Consider the following 10,607-nt stretch of genomic DNA (forward strand, 5'->3'; position numbering starts at 1 on the left):
TGTGGCTCCAGGCCCTGGGTCAGAGGCTGCTCACCCACGAGATCTCCTGGGCCCGGGCAGGCGGCCTCCCTGTGCCCTTCACCCACTGCACTTTGCCTCTTCCTGAGGCTGAAGGGCCTGTTCCGTTCCATCAACAAACTTGTCAAGGGCTTTCCAGGTGCCAGCCCCTGCCAGGGATACCCACTCATTCCTCCTCAAAACAACCTCCATCAGCCTCATGCTGGCCTCCCCAGCTCTGGATGAAAGGACCTGCCATCCCCCTGTTCTCCTCTGTCCATGTCACCAATCGCTGCCTTGACTTTAGCCACACCAGCTCCTTGCTCTTTCCCTAAGACACGGAGCTCCGTCCTGTCTCAGGGTCTGTGCACCTGCTGCTCCTTCTGCCTGGAATGCTCTCTGAACACCCTCCCTTTGTCACGCTCTATCACTCCCTCCCCTTCATTTTCTTCTTTCTCCCACGCCAGAATGTCAACTCCGGGAGCCCAGAGACCGGACCGGCCCACAGTAGGTGCTTGCTTCACAGTGACTAAATACGTGACTATACACCCAGGCCCAAAGAGGTCAAGCATCTTGCCCAAAGTCATCCAGCAAATAAGGGACAAAGTTCAGAGCATTTTATTTTTTTATTTTGGCCTGAGCATCTTGCCCTCCAAAGGCTGTAAAATCGAGGTTTGTCCATCTGTGCCCCCAGAGTGCAGTGACAAGCAGAGAAGATAGGTAAGCTTGGGGCTCACACAGGCATGGATTCTAATATCTATTTTGTTTTCTGGGCAAGTCGTGTCCCCTCTCAGAGCCTCAGCTCCCCACTCTGTAAAATAGGACTCTTCATACTTGGCCTCAATGGACACTCAGGAGGGGCTCAAATTCTTGACAGGTGGGGGCCCCAGAAACTCCAATCTCCCCAGCACCCCCCAGCCTCCCTCACTCTCCTGCACATGGCCACAGCCAATACAAGGTTGAAAACCCCCAAGGAGGGGCAGCCAAATGGACAGCCTGACTCCCTCAGGGGTCACCCAGCAGGTCAGCCAGGTCAGGAAAGGATGGGGGAAGGGAGCAGGACAGGAAAACAGAGCAAATGAGAAATTTGGGGCCATGGGCACAGACAGGAAGAGAAGGCTTCTCAGGTTTCAAAGGTAAGACATGAATTCATATCTCATACCAAGTCACTCATCAGCTGTTGGGCCAGTGACTTCATCGCTCTGTGCCTCGGTTTCCCCAACTGGGGAAGTGGAATGATAAGCAGCACTCAAGTCATTGGGTTACTGAAAGAATAAATGCCACATAAAATACGATAACACCCAGCATAGCGTGCGTGTGCCCAATAAACCAAGGCCCGTCCCCCTCACACCTCACCTGGCTCAGGTGTCTGCCCGAATTTCGCCTCCTAGGAGAGGCCTTCCTGGACCTCCCAGCCCCTCCCTGCCCCACTTTCCTTCCTTTGGAGCCCTTGTCCCCACCTGTCATTACCTCATTCTAGTTACTGGACACTTAGTGTCTGCCTCCCCCCATAAATTGTCACTTCTGTCTTCGTCACCACGTCCCCAGCACCAGCATCAGGCCTGGTACCCAGCAGGTGCTCAGCAAATGCTTGCCAAATAAATGGAAAAACTAACTGGACAAATAAATGTCTCAGAAACAAGGACAAAATGGTTCCAGGGACTCTGGGGGAGGAGGACACCTTTAAGTGTTTCCACAGGGGAGTCTCCCTTCTCTTTCCTACCCCAACTCCCCCCCTTCTCAGTTGTGCAACCTTGGACAGGTCCCTTCCCCTCTCTGAGCCTGTCTGCTTGGCAGGAAAATGCCCATAACCAAAGCCACAGCCTCCAAGAGGCGGCTGGGCTGATTCAACCGGCAAGCACCCGGCAGTGTCTCCAGCTTTCACTACGGACACCCACTTTTCTCCTTGGTGAAATCACCAGGCCGTGGGACAACTGCCTAAGATTAGGAGGTATGAATGTGTTTTGTCAACTCTCCTGTCCTAAGCAAATACTGGTTGGGGTTCCCAGCTAGCCTCAGTGGTCAACCCCACTAAATGGGTCTGTGGTTAACATGACTAGTCTTCTTGGGCAGACAGAAGGATCCAGCGCGCCCATCTGAGCCAAGGCCTTGGAGTGGCACTTTGCCCATCCTAAGCACTGAACTCACACACACTGTTGTTACTATTCCTCGAGGCTCGTCTCTGGCCTCCTGGGCACCCCCTCACCCCGTCAGTGCTCCTTCCTCCAGCCTACTCTCTTGTTTCCTGACTTGTGAATGGCTTCCTCCCTCCTCCCTGCAAGCCTTCAGCCCTCCTAGCCTTGTGATCCATGCGGTGGCTGTCCCCCCACCTATGACATCTCCCAGAGTCCTTTAGGCACAGCGCTATCCACAGCTCTCCCACACCAGGCCACCCAGACCACCAGCAGAGCCCTCAACCTGTTAACTTTTTCCCAACCTTCTTCAGATGGGCTCAGGGTCAAATCCCCTTTCTTTTGCTTCCAATTTGTGAAACTGTATGCAAGTCACTTAACTCTGGCATTTGGGGTACTTGAACTTGGGGCCAGGCAAGGAGTCATCCAGGTAGGGCCCAGGATCACAAAACAGGCTCTTGACCCCAAGCTTTCCCCAGAGACCTGGGGGTCAGACCTAACTTTGGAACTGGCTTCACCCCATTCCTTGAGCACTAACCCCACTTTTGTGGGCCACAGCTTACTTTTATGAAATGGGTGTAACATCTTCCCTGGAGTGCTTCCGTAGATGAAATCCGGATGTGTGTGTGTAAAGGGCTGTACTCAAGGCTGGCTCCAAGACAGTACTCAGGAAAAAGAAGCTTGGGGGTCACTGTGTGGCTAGGCTGCTCCCCTCTTGCCTCCTCTGGGTATAGCGCAGCCACCAGCCAACTCTCAGTGACAAAGAAGAGAGGGGGGATTGGGAAGATTCAGTCCTAAATTGTGACCTCCCCACCCCCAGACAGACTGAGCCCCTCCTTCCCTGGAGCCAGGCTCCCAGCCTTTGCCCTTTAGCAGGTGAATCCTAAAGTCGGTTGAGCCAAAGTGCTGTCACTGGTACGTGACTGACTTGGCAACTCCAGGGATCCAACCAGTCACCCACCCACCCACCCAGGACAGGGAGGAGACGTGCTGGAGGGTGGGAGGGACAATGGAGGCCCAAAGTGAGGTTTTCTGTGCCCAGCGTCCCATACAGCCCCAGTGCCACAAACAAAAGACGCTAGGGTTGAGGGATGGAGTTTGCCTTGACCCTCAGCTCCGTGATGGTGGGAGCTGCTTGTCTCTGTCCCCCATACCCTGGGCTCCCACAGAGAAAGCACATCCAGGCCCCCAGAGGGAAAAGCAGGGGAAAACGCATTTCCTCTTCTAAAACCACCATACAGCAGCTGCTCCCAAGATCTCGGGCTGCCCCAGGCCCTTGGCAAACCAATCTATGAAGCTCCCATTCAACTCCACCCCTGAATTCCTAGGACACAGGGACCCCAAACCACCTTCATACTCTTAGGGACGGGAAAAAAGGCTGCTCCACGGCTCTGAAAACAGGCCCCATAACAGTACCCACCTGTGCGAAGGTTGTTGGGAGGCTTACATGAGATGGGTTAGGTCCAGGACTTACTGGACACCCGACCCCTGGCAGGCACTCGCGACACTCTCGCTGCACTGAAGACCAGTTGCCAAATGCCAGGAACCTCCCAGCAAAAAATAATAACAAGAGCAAACGCTTATATAATATCTCCTGTGTGCCAGGCACCGCGGGACGCCAAACATACGTGTATCCACACTAACCCCTCCATGTCCATCCTCAGCTCTCAGGAATGCTGTCCAGGGCTGGAATGGCTATGGGGGTGCAGTGCAGAGGGTCGGGAAGGTATCAGGGGCAGGGAAGCAGAAGCCTTGCCAGGGGTCCCTTCTGTCCCAGGGAATCAGAGACAGCGGTCCCAGGACCAAACCGGGCTCGGCCACCATGAGCAAACAGGTGAGGCTGGACCTTGGTGTCCACACCGGTGCAAAGAAGGCAAGTGGTAAACTTCCCACCCTAAGGAAAGGGAATGGAAATGTAGGAACCCTTCCCCCACCTCCCTCCACCTGGCCCAGCTTCTCCCCTCTGGCAAGCCAGGGACACACAAACACAAGCTCGCCCACACACCCAGGCTCCTCTTAAAATAAATATATACACACACAAAGTACTTTTTAAACAGCCCGCCCAACTACACTTACCAAAAAGAATCTGCCCCAACTTGGGCACCGCAGGACCAAGACCTGTACCCTCTCCTCCTACATAATCTGGCCTGCTGGCCCCATCCCGAAACACTGTACAGAGGTCAAAAACCTGCAGGCCCCTCTAAACCCAAGCCTGGCAGTCAGGACCAGTCAGCGGCCCTAGACCTCTCCCCAAGCAGGGCTCCCAGTCACTCCTCCCCAGCACCCAGGGGCGCTGAGTCACTCTGGGAGCCTGACCCAGCACTCCTCTGCCTCCCCCCCCACAAGCCTGGCACCCCCATCTCCAAGCACAGACCCTGGAGGGAGTAGCAGAGGAGGAAAAAAAAAAAAAAGAAAAGAAACAGCTGTAACACCCCCACCCAACCACCAAAAAAGCCAAAAATAGAACCCCCCCAACACACAATAACCCCCCCAACATCAGGAAAGCAAATATAAAATCATATAAACCAAAAATTTAAAAAAATCAAAAGCCAACTACTGCCCCCAAAAGGCTTTCAACCATTCTCAAAAAAAAAAAAAAAAAAAAAGTTTATTAAAAGTGTTCTTAATGCTTGAAACGGAAAAGATTCCCAAATATACAGACGCCTCTTTTCTCATAGAAATAGATTATTTTTTATAATACAAAAAAAAAAAGACCAAAAAACAACAACAACAACACAACATCAACAGCAACAAGCCCGTAGGAACATCTTTAAGCGATTACTCAGGGCCCGGCTGACAGTTACACGTGGGTTGCGTCAGTCCCGTGTACACACGCGTTCAGCCATGTTTAAACCGATTGCATCAACTTCGAAACCGGCCCGCCCGCCGGCGCCTGGAGAGGAGGCAGAGGGAGAGGCAGAGAGTTTATCATTCATCTGTACACATAGACATTTCTTCTTTAAATAACACCACGGGCGGGCGCCCCATCTGCATGTGCGGTTGGTTTGGACAAAAATATAGATATATATATAATAAAATATTAAAATTACCGACGAGCTCCCCGCGCTGCCAAGTGCCCCAGTGCCAAAGTTTTGCCGGCGCCACCAGGGGCGGGGGCGGGAGCGCGGGCGCTTCCCGGAGTCTCCGCGGCCGCGGCGCGCCCGGCAGCGCGGAGGCCGGCCGGCAGGGGGACGCGCGCGGGGGCCGCGCTAGCAGTGGCCGGAGGAGGCGAGCAGGGGCTCGGGCAGCTGCTTGAACAAGTTCCGCAGGGTGCTGAGCTCGCGCGACAGCTGCTCCACCTTCTTCTGGAGCCGCTCGTTCTCGGCCGTGAGCTCCAGGACCTTGTGCTGCGTCTCCAGGTTGCGCATCTTGGCCTTGTCGCGACTCTTGCGCACCGCGATGTTGTTGCGCTCGCGCCGGATCTTGTACTCGTCGCTGTGCTTGTCCACCGTCTTCTTGGCCTTGCTCTTGACCTGCGAGGGCGCCGGCGCCGCCCCCGCATAGCAGGCGGCCGGGGGCGCCTTGGCGTCGGCGGGGCTCGGCGTGCCGGGCGGGCTGGACGACGAGGACGTGGACAGGCTCCCGCTGCTGCCGCTCGGCACTGCCTGGTAGCCGAGGTAGGCGCGCAGCGCGTACGGGAAGCCAGCCGCCATGCCTGCGGCACCGCCGCCCGGCGCTCCGGCCTCCTCCTTCCGCTTGCAGTCCGCGGGCTCGAAGCCCGGCTCCGCCTTGAGCTCGGCGGGCTGCGGCGGCGGCGGCGGGGGCGGCGGGTGCAGGGGCGCGAAGCAGCCGGGGTGCAGCGCGCCCTTGGCGGCCCCCAGGCGCCCCAGGCTCACGTAGCCGTACTCGGACGCCTTCTTGCAGTTCTTGCCCCCGTAGTCGTCCGAGAAGAGGTCGGAGAGGAAGTCGTGGTGCTGCCCGGAGGAGGCGGGCGCGGGGGCGGGCGCGGGCGGAGCCGCCTCGAAGGTGTCCGTGGCTGTGGCCGGCGCCGGGGCCTGCGGCGCGCCCAGCGGCTCCAGGTACGGGCTGAAGTCGATGGCGCGCTCGTGGTCACCGATGCTACCCAGCTCGCCGGCGGGGGGGCGCGGCCCGGGTCTGGCCGCGGGGGGCGCCGCGGGGGCCGCCTTGCCGGCGTACGCAGCAGCCAAGCAGTCCGCCTCGTAGTAGAAGTTGGCCACTTCCATGGATTTAAAGGCAGGCGGCGGCGGCAGGGGCAGACATGCTGGGTCCCAGGCCACCAGGCGTTGCATGAACGCGGGTGCCCGGGGAGGGGGCCTGGGGCTGCCCGCTCCGGCCGGCCCGCAGGTGGCGCGGCCTCCTGGCTCCGAACTGTCGCCGCTGTGTCGCTGCTGCTGCTGCCGCTGCCGCCGGGGTGGCCGCTACTAGTGCGGGGGCTGACGACTGGACCCTCGCGTGGGTCCTCTTCCCGGTCCCGTGCGCGGCTCTGACTCGCTAAAGTTTCTCCTGAGCCCGGTTATTTATAAAGGCGGCCCATGGCAACGGCTGCGTCACGCTGGCAGCCGCCCCGGCCCCTCCCGCCGCCGCCGGGACGCGGTGTGGCGGCCCAAGACCCCCGGGAGGGCGTCGGCAGGGCACGGCTGCCAGACCCGAGACCAGGAGTGTGCCCTCGGGGGTCGGCGGGCCCCGGGGGGGGAGGGTGGCCTTACGCCCCCTGCCCACCCCCACCCGGCGGCCCTGGGATTGGGAGCGAAAAGGGGAGGTGCGACCCCGCCCCCGGACCGCCCCCTCTGGGCTGGAGGCTGTCCTGGAAGGGGGGGGAATCCGGGGAGGGGGCAACGCGATCGCCTTCCCCCACCCAAAACACGGCCGCCGCCCGCCCCCTGCTGGAGGAGGAGGTGGCTTCAGGATCGGCGGCGCCCAGCCCGGACGCCCCACTGAGGAGGCGTTCCCCATGCCGGATCCCGGAGACCCCAAACCGCCCCCCCAGGTCTGGCTCCTGAAGAAGTGACCCATCTCCACGGCCCTTCCCCGGGCGCGGCCCCGCCCCCAAACTTGCCCCCATCCCCAACTCTTGGAAGGAGGGGATTCCACGCTGGTAGAGACTCCCCTCCTAAAGCCACGTCCAATACAAGGACCCTGAGTGGGGGGGAGAGGGCAGTTCAAAGGAGCACTCTACCTGGGCTTCTGTTGTGGCGACTGCGCCCCTCCCCTAGCCCGGCCCACCGGACCTGCCCACCCCCTTAGACCACACCTGGGTACTCTCTGGCCCCACCCCACCCTGACCTGGGCCCAGGGAGGTGGAAGGGGGCGGGGGTGCTAGACTCTACCACACTATGTGACCTTGGGCGAGTCACTTCACTTCTCCAAGCTCCAGCCATGAAGGTGCCGTTACAGTTATTATTAACTGTATTACTGTCTCCACCACAGATTTCCAAACATAAGGCTTCATTTTTAAGTCAACTCTGGGAGGCACATTGGAAAGAAGCCACCCCCCACACAGGGTACAAAGAAGCCCGGGGGAGGGGGGGGAGATAGGACACCCAAGGTCACATGTTCTCATGTACCCCACTAGTCTCAAAAGAAGAGCTCTTGTCAGGGCACCCTAAGACCTATTTGCCAATCTGAGACCAAAAAACCTACTTCTGAGGCTGAGGATGGGGGTGCCAAGCCAGATGCCACTGAGAGCCATGCAGGAGAGAAGGGACTTCCCCCATTGTTAGCAAGTCCCCACTTTGTATTGAGGGTGGGCCTGGACACAGGGTCCACTTTTCCACCCCGGCAGGAGGATGCTTTTGCTACTCCTGGTACACAGATGGGAAAACAGGCCATGGCCCATCCTGCATTGGAACAGTGGGCTGCACGGGCTCAAAGGGCCGCTTCCCCTCTCCAGCCCCATTCCTAGGCCATTTGGGCAGCTCCTTGGGCCCACCCTTCTGCCATTCCCGGTCCAGGCGGCCCAGGCAGGAGCTCCCAGCCTGCCTGGGGATAACCCCCGGCCCACTGACCCCAGCCCTGGCCCTGGCAGGCCAGCAGGCATTGCTCAACCTTCAGTGTTATCTGCTGAGCTGGGGTGACCTCCGCCCCAGAGAGCTGGAGAAATGACATCTCCAAGCGCCCTTGGGGGGTGGGGGGAGCAGGGAAGAACAGGATGAAACACTGACCGGGCCTGCTGGCTTTCTGGGCCTTCCCAGCAGCCTCTGGGCCAGGGAGGGATCTGAGGCCCGAGGGCCACTCAGTCAGGCCTTCCAAGCTGCAAAGTGGGAAGCTCACACCACCTCCAAGAGGCCCTCCTGGCCCCACCTGCTGGTGAATTTCCTTCCCAGCCTGTCACCAGCTACCATTACCCTACTGGTCCAGTCTACCTCAGTCGCCCCCCACCCCCGCCAAAAGACTGCCCATTCCATGAGGGCTGGCCCACGAATACTGGACCTCCTCCAACGGGCATGATCAAAATTTACCAGAGGTGAATGCATTTGCTATTCCCTGGACCAAGAACACTGTTCCCCTAGCTCTGCCCACTCCTCAGGGCTCAGCTCAAAGGTTACCTTCAAGAAGCCCTCCCTAACCTCCCCATCGAAAGTCCCAGACCCTCAGTCTTTCACATTCCCATATTCTCTTTACAGTCAAAATTATCTCCCCTATGCATGTGGCTTTCTGTCCCCACTGCCCCGTCCCCATGTCACCCTGTCAACAGGGCAGGGATTTTTGTTTTGTTCATTGCTGTGCCCCAGTGCCTAGAACAGTGCCCGACACAGGGAAGATGCTCAATGTATGGAGGAGGCGGAGAAAGTGAAGTCACCCGTGTGCTGGGCTATGTACCCTCAGACAGGATGGCTTCCCTTTCTGAGCCTCAGCAGCCCCCCCCCCAACACACACACCTATCAGGGTTCTGGGGAGATTGCAGTGAGACCTGAGGGGGTCTGAAGCTAATTAGAGGATTTGCTGTGTATCCTCAAGCACGTCTTCCACCCTCTCTGAACCACATTTTAAGCTCTCTGCATGTATTAACTCATTTAATCCTCTTGATAATTTGTAGGAAGCAGATCCTATTATCTCCACTTTACAAATGAGGAAACTGAGGCCAAGGTCACATTTAAGGGGTGGGAAGGACTAAAGTCTTTCCAGGCTCACCTTCCTCCTTTGGGTTTGTAATAAAAACGGGTCGGGGATGTGAACCCCATTTTCTGAATAGAAGAGCTAAGAGCCAGATGAGGGGGCCCCAGAGTCACACGGTGAGTCGAGGGGCAACCGGATCCTGGTGACCAGCCCCCAGGGACCAGACTCAGCCCATCCGGGTCTCGTTCTGCTGGCCTCCAGGATGGACTTCACCCACCAGACACTGAGCCTTTTGCTTCCTGCCCTTCTCTGCTCAAGATTCCCCACTCTGGCCTGACGGTGAAATCAGCGGCCACCGCAGTGCCACCCCAGGTGCCCGCACAGAGGCTGCCTGCTCAGGTGACGTAAGCCCTTGTTTTTACAAGCCTCGTTGCTCAACAGGCCCTGCCTGCTGCCGCACCATTAATGCTCAGCTCCCCTCCAAGGAGGGTCTGATGGGTGCGGATCTACCAGGGCTCAGAGGGCACCAGCCCGCCCCGTGGCCCTGCGCCAGGGAGAGCCCAGAAGCCAGGTTCCACCTGACACCACCCACAATGCCCTCTACCGGTTACCATCCCACCTGGGTGTCTGTAGGAGCCAGGGGTGGGGAAGGGTCTCAAACGGGCAGCCAGGAGTCACATCCAACCCACAGACATGCTCAGTGTGACCCCCTGGTGTTTTGCTTTATTGTGGGTGGTTTTTTTTTTTTTTTGTCCTAATGAATTTATTGCCAACATTTAAAAATCAGGAGACTTCACATCAAAATTCCAATTTTCAGCTTCTCTTTTAAAACCAGAATCCGTGGGCTGGGCCTATGTGGCTGCAAGTGTGGGCAGGAACCCGGTGAGGGCTGTGGAGGAACAGGCTCTTTCCTACCCAGATACACACCCTCCTCTGCCCCCAAACCTCTTTCAAAATCCCTTCTCCCAGCCTCTGCAGCTTCTCCTCAGCCCCATTTTCAGGAGGAGAAAACCAAGACAGCTTGCTCAAAGGGAGTCCCAGTGTCGCTCCCTTGTTGGAGAATGATTAATTAAAGGTGTTCGCAGGGGCAGAAATCAGCCAGCAGGTAGGAACAAGGCTGAAAGAGGAGCCATCAGAGATGGTCCATGGAGCCGGTCTCTAGTGGCTCTGGAATGGCAGGCCTGCAGGGGTGGGCTTTGGTTCCTGTTCTTTGCCCTCCTGGCTGGCACACTCCAATGTGTTCTCTAGACCTCATTCCCTGGTCTACAGAATGGGATAATAATATCCCCTCTGTCTTGGGGATTCTGAGCCAGCAGTCCCCCCCCCCCCCAACTTGCGCACTGTGGCACATGGGAGTGCATCCCCTTGGCCTCCAGAGGGCCTGGTAAGTCATGAAGCCTCACAAAGTAGGCTGATGGGAAACAGGTCCAAAGAGGGTTAGGACCTCCCCCTAGATCACAG

General features: G+C 57.9%; 1 protein-coding gene across 1 annotated transcript; it reads right to left on the bottom strand.

Moving 5' to 3' along the window:
* Positions 1–441: 441 nt before the first annotated feature.
* CEBPB (CCAAT enhancer binding protein beta) lies at positions 442–6,745 on the bottom strand. Its single transcript, XM_048222360.2, has one exon. It carries the CDS (start codon positions 6,377–6,379, stop codon positions 5,339–5,341), a length of 1,041 nt encoding a protein of 346 aa, XP_048078317.1. The 5' UTR covers positions 6,380–6,745; the 3' UTR covers positions 442–5,338.
* Positions 6,746–10,607: the final 3,862 nt, after the last annotated feature.

Source organism: Ursus arctos, unplaced genomic scaffold, assembly GCF_023065955.2.
Source record: "Ursus arctos isolate Adak ecotype North America unplaced genomic scaffold, UrsArc2.0 scaffold_16, whole genome shotgun sequence".
NCBI lineage: Eukaryota > Metazoa > Chordata > Mammalia > Carnivora > Ursidae > Ursus > Ursus arctos.